At 28.0% G+C, this 17,428-nt stretch overlaps 1 protein-coding gene across 1 annotated transcript; it reads right to left on the minus strand.

Moving 5' to 3' along the window:
- Positions 1 to 930: 930 nt before the first annotated feature.
- On the minus strand, positions 931 to 15,636 carry LOC135928816 (4-galactosyl-N-acetylglucosaminide 3-alpha-L-fucosyltransferase 9-like). Its single transcript, XM_065465281.1, has 6 exons — positions 15,446 to 15,636; positions 12,965 to 13,328; positions 8,935 to 9,148; positions 4,285 to 4,332; positions 1,946 to 2,254; positions 931 to 1,264 (listed from the first exon to the last, which is right to left on the minus strand). Exons 1-6 carry the CDS (start codon positions 15,634 to 15,636, stop codon positions 966 to 968), a joined length of 1,425 nt encoding a protein of 474 aa, XP_065321353.1. The 3' UTR covers positions 931 to 965.
- Positions 15,637 to 17,428: the final 1,792 nt, after the last annotated feature.

Raw genomic sequence — 17,428 nt, forward strand, 5'->3', positions numbered from 1 at the left:
AAAAAAACCAAATATTTTGTTCTCTTATCCGCCTCTCTAACAACTTCTCAAATACCTTTATGGCATATTCTAAGAGTTTTAATAGGCTCTATTGCAATTAAAATCGTCTTTCCCTTTGTATTCTGGAATAATTACACTTATTCGCCAACGCTGGAATAGTTCCTTTTATGACAATTAGATTGCATAAATTCGTTAGCCATTCAATCTCCAAGTCTTTAGAACCCCTTAAATATTTATGTTATTACAGCTGCTTCCCCCCTCCCCCCATTTTTTTTCGTCCTTGCCAAATCTACATTCAGAACCTTCCACCCTTGCGAAACTGACTTCATTATCCCATTCATTCTCTTAACTCAGAAGTTCTTATATGTAGATCTTCCAACTGTTCTTAATTCCACTACTATCAATAACAATTTGCTAAACAAATTTTGAACTAAGGCCCCCTCTTTTGGTTTGTAAAGAAAGAGACTTAATAGCCATCGAACAGTTAGCCCCTTTTTTGAGGTATCCTAATTGTTCTTAATTTTTGCTTTAATTCTAAATAGAGCGAAAATTGAACAGTAACTATTTCTAAATAATCTTTTATGCTCAAAAATAAAGACATTTACTGAAGAACCAATAGAATTTTTCTTTCTAAAGCGAAAAAAAAAATGTAATTAATATCAAATATTATGATCCATTTTTTTTTGAGAACTCAACTAAAAAAAATAGTTTGCTCGTGATATTTTAAACGTAAGATATTTATATGTTTTTGTTTATATATAGTAGATATTATTATTTTTTTTATTATAATGTTACATTATGATATTTTACTTAATAAAATCAAAATATTTAACTTTTGATACTATTTATATAATTTTATCTTATAATATCCATTTATATTATTATGAAAATAAATAAATTTGATCTTTAAACAAAATAGAGTGAGGAGCGAGGCCTTTGTAAAGGGAGGAATTTTAATTTCGATATCAATGTGGGTTACAATCTCTTTCTCTATTCCACCACTCCGATATTTTATAAGATTTTTTGGGAATGTCCTTGAGATGCAAATGTTGACAAATTTGGCATAGATATTCATCATGTAGTCTCGGTAAGATAACATACTCTTTTCTCCAAGTGTGATACTCACTGTAAAGCGTGGCATTGGAGTCTAATTCTAACAGGTATTTCGCTAGCTCTTCCATATTGTTGGAATGAAAATAAGGATGGTTTTTTGGTATCTCTTGACTAACATTTCGTGTGGATGAGTCCTTTTGCGATTGATTCCCTGGTAGTATAGATAGGAAAAAAAATATCTAATATTTTGCAATATACCCTATTTTAGTGTTTGTAAAGCCCGATTTCGGCGATTTTTACAAAAGACCTCAATAAGACTTTAGCCAAAATAATACACAAACATCAGGATTTAGAAAATAGATGTCCAAATCTTTCTACTATCTAGCTTACTAAAATTCGACACAAATTGGTCTTTTTAACAAGACTAATCCGATTCTTTTAAAGGATAAAAAAAAATAGAAACAAAATAATAAACATTTTAAGCCAAACATGCTTAAAGAAAAACGTAAATAATATTTATTTTTAAGGAGACCCCTAAAAACCTCAAAATGATGACAGATAGCTACGATCCCTTTAAAAATTACATTACGGTATTTGTATAATATAAATTTAAAACAATCAATCACTCAGTCCGTTGTTATTGCCAAGGGCCAGACCATACAAATAATAGAAAATGGAGGTGATATCCTGATTTATTCAAAATATCGATGGATCATTTTGAGATGATTGATTCCCTATTAGTTTGACCAAAACGTGCTTGAAAAGACGTAAAAAAATATGTATTTTTAAAGAGACCCCATAATAACCCAGAATAATCTCAGGTAGTCATGATTTCTCTGCAAATAATTATGATATGGTGTGTAATATAATATGTTGAATATAATATTATTACCAAAATCTCCGTTCATTTTCATGGCCAGAGGCGAGGCAACGTAAATAAAAGAAAATGGGGGAGCTATCCTGGAATATTCAGAGTATCGAGCTCCAAACACTACGGGTACCGCACCCGCGTAGAGCGCCCGAAACATTTTCTCGGTTATGTAATGTGCGCAATTAGCATTTTCGAACGCCAAATAGAATTTATAGCTAGAGATAAACTTCCTCAAGCAAACTTCCTTCATAGGCCCGACATAATCACAGATCAGAGATCCGTTACTTGAACATTTGCCATGCACTTCTAGAGTTGGAGCTCGTCCGTTGTCTTTCCATATAAAAATTAATAGATAAAAGATTGAAAGATATATATTTAAAATAGAGATGAATGAGGATGGTTTATTGATTATTGCCATTTCTCGAATTCCTCAACTGTCAGTGAAAAAAGAGCTCGTGTAGCTGATAGCTAGGACATCGCTTACAAGGGCATATGAGTTATGAACATTATCAGGGCAAATGGGGGAGGGGGGTTAACAATTAATTTTTTTTAAAGGAAAGAAATATGAGGAAATATGAAGTATTTTCAATGATAGGATTCAAATGTATCAACTATAATTTTGACAAATAAATAATAAATCCCTTATCTACTAAATTTAAACGATAATTTATATATATATCTAAAGTTTTAAATCGTATTCCACTAAGTTGGGTTAAATTTAAAAATTACTAAAGTAACTTCGCATAATTCCCAGTGCTGTATTTTATACGATACCTTAACACTTTGTCTTTATAAATTAAAATATTTTCAGCGCATCATTTATATACGTAGTTGCTTTTATAATTTTAATTTGTGGCGCAGTTGACATTAATTGTAATGCACAAGGGGAGATTTTTTGCATCGCTTACTCGTGATAGTATTTTTTTTAAAAAAATTTTCTTTTATACTCAGGGCAAGTTAAGGCGAAAAATAGTTTTATGCAGAATCATATGATCGATTTTTGAATAGTGTACATCGAAAGGTTTAAGGTTATTTGATTTTTTTAAATTATTATACTGGATATCGACTAGAGAGAGCATTTTTCTAAGGAAGAGATGGTTTATGGAGTAGGGGGAATAAATTGATTTTGGTATTTTTCGTTTTCTAACTCTTTTTAAATATTTAATATATATTTTAAACAATACTAAATTTGTCCCTTTTAGAAGGTTGAAAAAATAAATAGTATTAATAAATTAATATTTTATAGGCTAAAGAGAATCAATATTAAATAAAGAGAAAATTACAGTAATTCTTTTGCATATGGACATTGGGATATTAAAGACTGAGGAAAACCTATTTTTTAAAAAATAAGAATCAAAATAAACAGTCAAAAGATAAATGCATTCCCTAAAATTATTGAAAGGGTTAAAAAAAAAAATTAAAATACGATTTACTTTAGGAATGCCGAAGCTGGCTGGATTTCAGGTTAATAAAGCCGAATTAATTTTAGGCTTTTTATTTGCAGAAAAAATAGCCATCGAGCTTTAAAAAACAAGTTTTGACTAAAGAAGGTACCCAAAGGCATAAGGCAATTGAGTAACCTATAAACCTATAAGTGACTCATTTTGGCAAAGTTTATTTCTGTATAGAATAGGTCGTTAAAATTTTGGCAGTCCAGCACTGAGTACAATAAGTTTTTGTCGTCTATTTATTGAAAATAATACAATACGGGTTTTCGCTCGTAAACTATGTACATACCAACGATACACAATTCACTTTTTCTTTCAAAAAAAGATAAGAAAAGAAAGATAAGGGAAGTTATTTTAAAAGGTTTTTATACCCGAGTTTACCTAAGTTGGGCCATTATTTTCAGAGCCCCGAACTGTTTCTAAAAGCTGATTTTTTTCAGTGTATCATTTATACATACATAGGGCTGGCATGAGGCATGGGGTTAACGAGAATTTTGTGGGAGGAGAGGAGGAAAAAAAATTGATACACTGTTTTAAAAATTTTTTTTTATTTTGATATATAATGAAGGCAAAAAAAAAGAAAGAATAAAAAAAAATGTAACGTTAATATATTGTGAGCCATATGCCTAATCGAAATTCTATTAGTGATGGGCCACGAAACGGTCCCGCTGGCTAACTCGTTATTTTTATCCAGAAAAATATTGCCCAAACTTTAAGATTTCATAAATAGATGTCCAAACATTTGTGCTATCTATGAACCATATCTTCAGACTCTTGCCTAATATTTTTCTGGGTATAATATTGAGTTAGCCCTTTTTAAAAATCGGCCCAAATCGAGCCGTTTAACAACTCTACTACGCTGGACTCTAGTATGAATATGTATCATTAAAATAAAGATGTGATAATTATTACTTTTATCTTGGATTGAGGAAATGTGATTTCGGATTTCTTCGATATATTCTGAAAAATATTATTTTTTTTTTGTTAAAATTGAGTATATTTATACTCTTATAAAATTAAAAAAGATAAATAATTAACCTTTTTTGTATATAAAAAAAAAGTAAGAAGTATTAATCGCATTTCATAAAAAGAAATTAATATTATTTATATAATAAAACATCTTTACATTTAACTCGGATTAAAATAGTTATAACTTCCGTTATTGCTAACTAAATTTGAAAGCCTCCCCCCCCCCTCAGAAGCTTATCTGTCATAATTTTAAAATTTAGGTATAGTTAGTGAAGGTCGTAGTTGGGTCCGTTTTGCCCCCATGGAACCAATTTTCAAAAATTAAACCGAACGAATTTATTTACCAAATGGACCACAATGTAAAGACCTAATCAGATTTTGGTTTTGAACGAATTTTTTATTTTGGTTTTGAATCAGAATTAAAATAAATAGGGAAGAATAATATTATGTAATAAAAAAATGAAAATTTTCATTTAATTAGCAAATATCAATATAATAATAAAGAGATGCTAACTTCGATCCAACAATTATTGGAGTCAAAAGAAAAAAACAAAGCAGGCGCTTAACAGTCCCTAAAATAAAGAATATAACTTTTCTATTTTATTTTTGAAAACCAATCATAATTATATTAGAAAACATTTAGGTGAATTTAGAGTAAAAATTTATTATCGCGCACTTATTAAAAGTCCCTTGGTCTGGTAGAAATAAATGTATTTATATTATAATAATAATATCATCTTTATAAAGATTATATTGTTAGATAGATTCTAACATCTTACACGATAATCTATTTCACTACTTTATTTTGTCTAAATTTTTTTACTCTCATAGGGAAGGAATAGAAGTTAATTAATGATTTATATTTAGTTTGCTAATATATAATGTTACCTTCCGGCACAGACCTAACCCAAGACCACCATATATTATATGAAGACAATATATAGGAAAAAAGAGATTATCATATGTTTAATTAGGCTATTTTCATTTTTGACTGAGCCTTTTTTTTTTATATTTTAGACGGATTTTTTTCGAAATTTACTTTTTTTTAGTTCAATAAAAATTGTGGATCGTACATTGACAGTTAGTAAATTAATTGTTAAGCTTTGTTTATATACAAAGAAATATAATCTTATACAATCACAAATATCAAATTATAATGAGAGATTCAATGAAAAACAATTGCAAATAGTCAACTAGAAGACTAAGTAGCCACGGTTCTACCCAAACCGAGTGAACCGTCTCGCTGACCTTGAATAGTTAGATCTATCCCTTGATATAGGTTTGATTAAACTGAAAATGCCGCAGTTAATAAGTTATTTATATACTCAACTAAAGAAAGTAAGAAAGAAAGAAAGAAAGAAAGAAAGAAATAAAGAAAGAAAGAAAGAAAGAAAGAAAGAAAGAAAGAAAGAAAGAAAGAAAGAAAGAAAGAAAGAAAGAAAGAAAGAAAGAAAGAAAGAAAGAAAGAAAGAAAGAAAGAAAGAAAGAAAGAAGTTCTGATTTCTTTTTCTTATAATTTAAACAAATCGTTAAAAATTAAATTACTGGATGTAAATATAATTATTAATAAAATGATATATAACAATAATTATGTTTCATTTAATCTAATAATAAATTTTTTATAATCCTTAAATGTGATTATATTCAAAATAATTAGAACTAGAAAACTATAATATTCGAATATTTGTATCGCTAAAAGGCGTTTATTGTTTTTAAAATAATATTATATAAAAAATGTTAGGTGCTTTGCATTGGTAAGCAGGGGGGGGGGGGTAGGGGGACAACCCCCCTTCCCCCCCTTCCCCTTCAAAGTTAAAAAATGCAGATGCCGGATATATTTTTCAAAAATATTATTGTTTATATTCATTTATATTTTATTATATTTATTCCTATCTTGTTCTTTTTAAATTTTTATATTATTACCTTTTTCATTTCTAATTTATTTTATCAATTAATTTCATTTTCAAGTTTTCCTTGGCGTAATATTTATCTATTATTTTTAAATTTCCCGGTATTATATTTTTTCACCATTTTCAAATTTCTAGTCATGGATATTAGACTTTTTTTTAAAAAAACACTGAAGATAGTGAAAATCATACCATAAAGCAAAAAAGTATAGTATAATAATTTAATATAATTTATATTTTAAAATATTTTTAGCAATTAAAACCCCTCCCATAATAGCAAATAATGAAAGAATTGTTGAAAGAATAATTGAGAGTCAGGATATAGAGCCATCTAAAGGTTAGTTATTCTAAAAATACATTTGGGCAGTTTTATAATAACTTAGCTGGTATTATTTAATAAATAATAATTTTAGTATTTAATTTAGTAAAAGAATGAGATTGCAACAATGTGCAGCAATAATCTTCTTAAAAATAATTTTAATTTACATCTCAATATTTAGACATAAACTTAAAACTAAAATCATTATAAAAACTAGAGTACAATGATCATCCATATGATATAGCACATTTTTTAGATAAAGATAATATTAGCCTAGAAGAAAGACATATACGTCTTAAAAAGGTATATATAAAAGATACCTATGATAAATATTTTATTTAATAATAGATTTATATTCCACCCCTCAATTTGCAATATCACAAAACTTTATGTGCTAATCGAAAGTTAAAATTTCAAAATAGCTATTTTACTAGATGGTTATGGCTAGTATACTCCAGCCAAGATGGTGGAGCTTATTGCAAGATATGTGTCCTGTTTGGACCACGATATGCTGGTAGAAATCTATTTAAGCTTACCAATCTGCAGATATTACTTCCGCAAAAGCCCTTTGAACCTTTTTCAGATGGTGATAAAAAATAAATAAAATATTTATCAGATTTTTATCATGAAGAGTTAATGTATCTCATGATGCTTTATTAGCTGAATGCCAACTATGGTATAAAAGATTAACTATGGTTGATATAGTCCCAAAAAATGCTATGGATGCTTTGCATCATTTCAAACATCTTTTAGATTATTTTCCCAATATATTGAAATTATTATATATATTAGCAACTCTTCCCATTAGTACTGCAACTAATGAAATAACATTCTCTTCTTTAAGAAGATTAAAAACGTACTTAAGAATTACAACTTCTGAAAGTAGATTGTTTGAATATTATCTCAATTCCAACGAAGATTGGATTTTATATTATAAAAATATAATGTTTCTATAATATTTTTTGTGCAATCATTTTTTAATGTCTTATATATTTTTCTTTTACAAAAAAAATATAATTATTCATATTTCCAACATTTAAATTTTTTATATTTTATATATAAATTTTAAAGGCTCAAAAAAATTTAAATTTTTATTATGGGTTATTTATTTTATAGTCATTCATATCCTGGTTATATCCACTTAATATTTTATAAATCAGATTTATTTAAAGTATTTATATGCCACCGGTTATATCCGTTTAATATTTTTTAATTCAAATTTATTTTTATATACCGGTTTATATATTTAATTTTTTATAATTCATATTAATTTAAATTTGTGTATTAGAAATAGTTATTAGTCCTAATAAATTTATGCTTGATATTTTTAAATAACATTAATTTCATTTTTAAAAATTTTAATTATCCCCCCCTCCCCTCCCTCACACCAAATTCCTGCGTACGCCCATGGTGCCTTGTATATTATTCATCAAAACATTAAAGTAAACACCCCTAGAAATAAATATTTAAATATCTCACTATGTATGAAATCAGTTGCCAACAACTATAAACCTAGTTTTAACTTAACCCCCAAGTTTATTTACTTACGCTTATAATGCAGCCAAAACATCAAAAGAGTGTTGATAATTGCAACCTATAACCTTTTTTTTTTGCTATCTCCCTTTGATAATAATACTTTCTACTTAAGATTCCATCAAAATTTTTCCTATGCATTACATTCATACTTATCGACTTTTCAGAAAGGGAAATATCATGAGCAATTAATTCCACCCGCAAGGAATAATATGGAGGCCTCAACGGAAAACGTCCAATCTCATAGACCTTAACTGAACATTCTTAGTTCAGATCTGCGGATGGATCGAGTGAGAAGGAAAAACTATGCCTACACCAAAGCATCCCCACCTATATCATCCCCACCCATAATTTTTGGGGCTGGCCTCATTGCACTTAAAAAAACAAATATGAATTCATTTTATTTAAGCTAATAATAAACATGTTGTCTTACCTTACCTCCATACTAACATAGATCAAATAGTATCACAAGTGAATGAATCAGCCGGTGATATAAAATTATAAATAATAAAAGAAAGGAAGACCCTGTTAAATTTTATAGAGAGGTCATCGTGTTTAATGTAATATTTTATAGAGATTATCGGGTTTCATATATTGTTACTAATTATCATAAAGATACTATTTATTAAAATATTATTTGAATATGAAAGTGATTGTATTTAATTTAAATAATAGAGGTCATTTAAATGGAATAATTCCATTATATATATAGAGCGCTGTTAATAAAGTTATCTTATATAGATTAAGGATTATTAGAAATAAAAAGAACCTCTTTATAAAAAAATATATACTCACTATGTCGATTATTATGTGCATGACAGTTGCTCATAATACTTATAGCTAAACCTTTTTTGCCCATAGAATACATTTTATAATTGCTGGAATGATTGGATTCCACTTTTTTAAATTCGATTTTCAGAGTGTCATAGTATGGTCTGTAGATATCCGATTGGGGCAAATAAGTAATGGTCCAGTTGAAGATATAATCATATTTGTCTAGATGGTAGGATATATTTGGAGAATTTGAACAAGTTAAAATAGGAGATTCCTATCATATTTTTTTTGTATTATAAGTAAAAATTTTTTTAAAAAAGATTTGATAATATTTATAAATAAAAGAGTAAAAATAAATAATATTTTCTGTTCATAGAGCATACGTTTTCCTATATATTAAGAATAATCAATACGCCATGTTATTGTGACCATAAATTAATGTCTAGTCACATCTCAATTTTTTTTGTTAAAGTAAAAAATAATAATATGTAATTTGTTATATTTTTTGGAATGTAACTGTCAGAAGTAACTAGTTACTTAAAATTTTTTTTTTATATATCTTTTTAAATATATTCAAATTATTAACTTTATTTTTATGTTCATAATAAAAGTAAATTTAAATTAAATTAATTTAAAATTTGATTAAATGTCTGTTTATAGTGATATGTTATGTACATCTTTTTAGGAGCGAAAGGGGTGGTTGAGTGTTAAGTAGGATTTTTTTTTATTAGATTAAAATGCAAATAATTTCTGAGCCCACCTCCCCTACCCTGGCTACGCCTATGTACAGAATAATTATGATATGAATTCTGACTAGTTATTTGATACGAATGACATTCAAATGATTTAGAATGAAGAAATAGAAATTGTATCATCCCCATACTACAAATATCACCAAAAAGATGTTGATTTTGTTTAGAACACTTGTATTGAGCCAAGAAGATTGACCTGGTAACCACAAAACAACTCATCGAGTCCGCAAACTTCAGTGCACCGGATTTTCCACAAAAATCTTCAGCTGAAATGGTTTAAAAGAAACAAAAACAGAATCTAAACGCTGTGAATAAGATTTACCAGTCTGGTACGTACCAAATAACTTTTACAAAAATACCCTCAATGGTTAGTTCATTTCTTTTGGATCACTGATGAAAAGCTGTTTCCAGTGACTCCAACAACAAATCTGCAAAATAATAGGGTCTACTTTGCAGTTTTAATGAGAGATGCAGCCAATCGATTGTTTCTACAATATTTAATTCAGATTAATTTTGAATGTTGATGTTTTCATGTTTCCGAATTGTTGTGATGCATGATAAAAAAATATATTTTTATATGTTAAAAAGTTCTAATTCATTTGTCCATTGGATATGCATAACCTCGAACCCCGTTGATAGAATTTGAAGAAATTGCAGAAAACTGATAAATTTATCCTATTTTTAGAGTGATTATTTGAAATTTGCTTTTGTCAAGGGTTTTTATATTTTAAAAGTTGAATAGAGTGTTGTTAAACAGCTCGATTTGAGCCGATTTTTAAAAAGGGCTAACTCTATATTTTAGCCAGAAAAATATTGTCTAAGCCTCGATTTCGCTAATAGATGTCCAAACCTTTGTGTCAACTATGAGCAAAATCTTTAGGTGCATAATATATTTCTGAATAAAGCATTGATTTAGCCGTTTTTAATAATCGGCTCAAATAGAGCCGTTTAACAACACTAGTTGAACATAATTTTAAGTATTATAATTTTATATATATTATAAATAACTAAATTTTATATGAAATATATTAATAATTATTTTTTTATTATAATAATTTATTTAATTTATATTTAATGTTAGTATTTTATTTATCAACAAATAAACATATTATATGTTATATATTTTTTATTTATATTATCTTTTTCTTTTTTTAATAAAATTATATTTATGTTTAATAATATAAAAATGAACATTGAAAAGTTATTATATAAAAATTATTCATTACGCGATTAAAATTATAAAATATATTCTAATCATCATGTGAGATGAGGCTGCCAATGAAGCTGATGTTATTGGCCCTGTGAATTGCTATTGCGAGTCTTTGTCTTAAGAAGAAGCCTTCACGAGGTTCATCTGTTAGTTTGCGGATTAGCGATCCAAGTTCCTTGAAGAAAGAAAGAGCACGATTCCCAAAGGTAGTCAAGGTAGTGGAAATGATGGGAATGAATAAGTGATCTTGGGATATCTCTGAATATTTTGCAATTTTTAGAAATGAAATATATTAATAATTAAATGACATTTTCATCTCGTCCAGATTGGCAAGCTCCAAAATAATAACTGATCACCTGACCTTGCCAGATATACTGCTTGACAAAGGCTATGTCATATTTCAAACCTCAGTCGGAGATGAATGTCAACCACAAAAGGATTGGGATAATCCGATGATTGCAAGGTCCGTTGATTACATCTTTTCGACACTGCGATCTGAAGACCATGCCCTATTATCAACCAAGGTTCAGGACATAAATATTTGGATGCCATCCCCTCTAAAAATCTTGATCTCGAACTTTCAAATCAAGAATTCAGTTTTGCTGTAGCTATTCGTTTAAATGTAACAGCCTCAGTTTCATATAAGTGCGCCAAGTGCAAAAGGCCAGTAAGTCAAACTGGTCGTCATTGCCTCCAATGCATTTTTAGCAGTAGACGCTCAATCCGGCATAACAGATGTAATGCTCTCATAAAACGAGCTTTACAATCCGCAGGCTTTCCTGCCACTTTAGAACCCTCAGGCCTCTTTACGGATGGGAGACGACCCGATGGAATTACACAAATTCCTTGAGAGAATGACCTATTTCTAGCGTGGGATTTCTCCTGCGTTGACCCACTCTCACTCTCCAACATCAATAAAGACATTTTAAAATACACCGAAGCTTTTAATACAAATAAATATTGGATATTCCAGATGAGTATAAATTCGTACCAGTTGTCACGACAACCTTAACATCCCTTGGAAGTCAGGCTCTTAGCCTAATTAAAAAGATTGACAGAACCTTAAGAACAAAATCAAAAGACCTAAAAGAAGGCGTCTACTTACGTCAACGCATAGGAATTCAGATTATAAAATCTAATTTCACATGCTTCATAGATTCATTCCCCGAGGAGCCCGATTAATCTAGATTTTCTTTTTCTTCCCTAAATTATTTAAAATCCCCCCCCCCCCCTTTTTCCTCATATAAGTATTTGCACTAATTATATTTCCATTATATCTACTATTATACTTTGTATTATGAAGTCGTTGGTTGTTAAATTTCTTGAAATTTCTAGAACTGTTAAATTATATATTTTTTTAAAATTCCGTAAAGTAGTATTTTTTATAAAAAACAAATTTTCATGAATTTAATAACGATTTAATAAATGTTTTTTTTTATAAATTTTGAAAATGGTTAAGTGTATTTATATATTATATAGTTTACTACATATACAAATAAAAATATATTGTAAATTTTTAACGTTTATTTATCATAAATTAAATTCATTATTATTTTAAAAATATTTTTGCTATTATTTTTTTATTTAATATATAAATATATTTTTTTAATATATAAAAGTTTTTCGTGTATTATAAAAATTTGGCTAATATATTTACAAAAATTTAATGGTATTTAAATTTTTGAACTAGAACGCGTTCATTTTTTTTTGAAGGTGAAAGTTGAACGTGAACGCGTTGTTCAATTTTTATCAATTATCAAGGAATGATAAACGCGAAAGCGTTCGATTTAGTAAGGAATGTTTACAGTACCACTTGTTTTAAAAGATGATAAATTTTATAATACAAATAAATGAATAAAACAAAAAAACAATAACCCCCCTCCCCTTTATATATGTCTAAGGGGGGGGGGGGAATTAAAAATTTGCACACGTCATATATTATGACTGTAAATATTTGTTGAACTAAACGATTTATTGAGCAATTAACGATCCATATTTAAAAAAAAAATTAACACGCTATAATTCGGAAAACTCCTTAATTTGGCCCAAAATTTTGAGTCACAATCAAATTTCAATTTATACAAATTAATTTAAATTACATTTTTATCAAATTATTACTTTTTTTTACCATCATATAAAATATCCATATTTGATTATACGAATGATTAAATGGCAATTCACCAATATCCCTTATATGGAATAATAGTGCGTCTGAATTTGACAATTGAGTTTTGTCGTTCAAAAGTTCGCACGATGAATATTTGCAATGCTTAAATTGGGCTGCTCCTAGATTTTTATCCCATGTAGAATCATCAAATAATGATGTCCATAGTAATACCTTCTTGATTTCATCAAATGTTTTATTTTCCATATCTTCATTGCTAGTCAAAACTTGACTTGGCATCAATTTGATAATGTTGTACAAATTTTCGTGTAATTTTTCGTAAACGACTCGCATCAGATTAGATGAACGATTTAAAATACCGTCATCGCTTTGAAAAATATATATCGCAAGAATTATTCCAATTAATATATAAAAGCTAAATAAACTTCTCGCGTTTTTCCGCATTTTATTTAATATAGTGAATAAAAGTAAAGTAAGGAAATATTTTCGGGTCATTAATAAAAAAATGTAAAATATGTTTTACTATATTTTGATTACTATTAATCAATGTTTACTTTTAAACACGTAGAAAATTTATTTATTTTGATAGTAAAAGATAAATGTTAAATAATTAGCTCATAATTTACCTATTAAAATAAGAAATTATGGTTTGGCTCTGGTTGGAAAAATAAATAATTTTTTTTTTTAGAAAATAATGTTTAATCTTATTTTATTAATGATCATGAATATCTTAGTGATAATAAATACAAAATTTAACTTCATAAAAATACATCTAATTTCTTTTTTTAATATATAAATAAAATAAAATAAATATGATCTAAGGGCATCATCAAAAGTTCTTTTATTAGCAGTTTAGTTAGGAAAGAAAAAGATTTTTTTATTAACCAACGCGTCATCTCTGTTACCCGAATCTTTACGCTAGCCTAGTTTCTAATTTATTAGTTGCTAATTTTACCAAAAGCAACAACATATTTCGGCTTAGGTAAACTATTGGAATGTATGTCGAAATTTTTAACAAGGCTATCCAGGATCATTACGGTATTTAAAGAAATCCCTTTAAGAAATAAAAATTTAAATAATAAGAAACATTAATCGCGATAATACATTTTTAAATGCGTTTTAAACACGTCTTGCTTTATTTATTTTTAATGTTATTTGTTTATTTTTATTCGAGCTAATTATAAGATCTATCTAATAGGAAGTCAACTCTTCCCTCTTAATAAGTGAATCAGGAATATTTTTATTTACATAAAAATATCGATATGGAAAACAAATATAAGCTAATTTAAAAAAAATTTGAATGTAATTACTCAGGTTAAGGAATTCTAGCTTAGGATAAATTTTTTTGAATCCTGACATATTATTTGGCTAGGGCGCAAAAGCTTAATAAAAATATTTAGGCATCAATATTAATCATCACTCTAAGTAGGCCATATCATAAGTGGTAAGTAAAAATTTTCCTTTTAATCAAATTATTTTAATAATGTGTAACCCAATCAATAATCTATTAAATTACGCGATCAAATTTCAAACAATTTTATTATAATTTGTGACTAATATAAAGTATAAAGATTTAGAATTATAGGTAAATAACTGGACCGGAACTTTATACTACATCTTAACATGAATGATATTCTTTTTGGTTAGGATCCCTGGATTTAGCATATGATATCCATACCAAATTTTAAATTTATAATCCCCTCTCACCCTTGCTGCTAATATGTTATCCAGGGAAGACCAAGAAAGAAGACAATTATTGCAGTCTTCAAATCATTTTTATATTCGCTTTTATTTGATAGATAATTCAAATTCTAATTTATAAATCTCCCCTCCTCTCTTCCAGATCAAGTATTACCGTTTAAAACCAAGAGTGAGTACTCTCATTTTTATTCAATTTTTATCCCGAGACCTAGACCACCCTACTTAACGGGATAATTAATATTATATATGTTGTAATTGTGTATTTTTACATTATATATATGGAAATTTATATAATATCATAATATCCAATATCAATCAAATGTTTAAATGTATATTCGTAGATTATATATTTAGTTTTATATAATATCTTATGACAATATTATATATTACACATGTCAAACATCGATATGATGTCAATCATTTTGAATTATTGTGGCGAAGTTGGTCGAGTAGTCCTTTGTTGGTTTACAATAAAACAATATATATATATATATGAGAATTGTGTGAATATTCAAATTTTTTTTAATTACCTTTCATTTGATCACTTAACACCCATATCAAATTTTTATGTATTGGGAAATATTAGTAAATCACAATTATATTAAGTTATTAATTTTTAATGTCTTTTATCGATTGAGATCCAAGTTCCTTTTTAGCGTCAACATTATAATTGGGAGGAAAATAACTTAAGTTTTTCCTATGTACAGGATGTTCAATCAGGGGGTTTCGGTCATTGAGAGTATAAAGTTGAGATGATTGCACTTTATTATGTTTAGGGCTAACCTTTGACGTAGGTAGAATCCTTCGTTGGGATCTTCGGTCCTAGCAGAGATAAGGTTTCCCAGCTCTTTAAAAAAGGCCAAGGCATAAAAGTCGAACGATGATAGAGTCGTGATGATGATAAGGATTATAGTTGGCAGGTAGCGATGACGAATATTTAGCCAGTTTATTCGTCTCGGAGTCCAGTAGAGCATCTCTATTTATATTGGAAAGGCAAGAGGATTGATGCATGAGAAATCCCAGGTTAAGAATTCCCCCCTTCTTCCAAGGGATCATGGTAGAACCATCAGGCAGCTTACCATCGGAATTATAGGCCGATAGGCTCGAGAATTCACGGGATGCCAGCAGATTTCATGGCCCTGTAAATAGTATCGTTTCTTTAATTTGCATCTACAACGCTTGCAGTGCAAAAAGTGACGGCCTTTGGATTTGACCGATGTTTGACAGAGGATATACTGATAGGGTATCACCATATTACAATTAAGTCTAAGATCGATGGCGTGACGTTACTCATCATTGCTTAGACGTGGTCAAGGTTTATCGATGGGAAACCCTTGAGAAATTTGTAACCGCTAGCTGCGGAAATGCAGGAGAGTAGAAAATGGTCTTCGGGTTAGCTCCTCAATTTAAAGTATGCAACGGAGTTGTCAATTAGATTTCCTATGAGCGAGGAGAGAGACTTGTGTGAAGAAACAAGGGGTAAAGATGGTGAGTGTGTATGATTGGCTCTCAAGACAGGCGAGAGGATAGGAACGCACTAATGGAAGGTAGAGAGGGAGACCTTATGCCATTGCCACCTTAGATAATTTTTAGATACATATATATTTTACTTTTATATTTTATAAATAATAATTAAATTTATTAGATATTATGACTAAGTTTATTTCATTACATAAACAAACCAAACAAATTTTATTTTACGCAATGGATGACCACATCTTAATTATAAAATTTTGATTTATTATTAAAATCTAATAATTATCATAATTGTATATTTTCTGTATTTAATGTAACAATTATTATTTATTATTTATCATTTAATTATATATTTTGTATATGTGTTAAAACTTTAAAAATTCAATATTTTATTTTAGCTCAATTCAAGATTTAAATTTTAACAATAGAATAATAAGTTAGGCATTATGCACATCTTATATAATTAAAACAAAATTTATCTTGCGGAAAATTCTATATATATACCTAAAAACATTTGTAATAAATCGTATCTGTATGCAAATATAATATGTAAGTACGATATCTAGATAAGATTTTTTTTAGACGAAATATCTGTATTTAGATTCATTTTTAGATCTGTAAAATTTAAACCCATTTGAAAAGTATCTTTTAACAACCGTGATAATTAATATTCATCATTTCCTTCATTTAAGATTTGCGAATTATTTTTTTATTACATAACATATTAGCTAGTTTTCAAAGTATCGTAATACAATATCGAAAAACAAATAATGCATTAACCAATATACAAAATCTGAAATCATTTTAAAAATTTTATCTTACTGGCATCACCTCAAAGCTAAAACCGATCATTCTTTAATTACTAAGATTTTTTTTACTGTTGCCAATGATTTTTTAATACTGTACCTAAAACATATTATCCTGTATAAAACTTAGTTGTTTAAAAATCGTCACTTTTTTCCTTCAGTTAAAAAAGATTGGATAATTGTGTTATTTTTATTCGTTAAATAACTACTCGAATAATGGATAATTTGTTTTAGGAATATTGCACGTATTATCATTAAGGGAACATATAATAATTTATTATATTAATATCCATCTAGGTGGATAATATAATTGTCAAAGAGGCAAATATTATTTATTATCATTCTTAATAAGCGAGAAAATATTATCAGCAAGGGGGAAAATATCATTTATTATATATGCTTATTAAAGGGGCAAATAGTTACTACGGGGAATATTATCGCCAAGGGGCAAATATGTGTTATTATATTACTTACTAAGGCTTAA

This window comes from Gordionus sp. m RMFG-2023, chromosome 4, assembly GCF_954871325.1.
Source record: "Gordionus sp. m RMFG-2023 chromosome 4, tfGorSpeb1-WG-v2, whole genome shotgun sequence".
Lineage (NCBI taxonomy): Eukaryota > Metazoa > Nematomorpha > Gordioida > Chordodea > Parachordodidae > Gordionus > Gordionus sp. m RMFG-2023.

Bases quoted from the DNA above. Each gene is read 5' to 3' on its own strand.
- LOC135928816 (XM_065465281.1), bottom strand. From the start codon at position 15,636: ATGCTCTACTGGACTCCGAGACGAATAAACTGGCTAAATATTCGTCAT. The intron at 13,329-15,445 runs GTTAGCCCTAAA...TATTTTTCAAAG, and splicing joins GGATTCTACCTACGTCAAAG to CGATGACGGTATTTTAAATC. The intron at 2,255-4,284 runs GTAATAATTATC...TTATATGGAAAG, and splicing joins TTCCTCAATCCAAGATAAAA to ACAACGGACGAGCTCCAACT.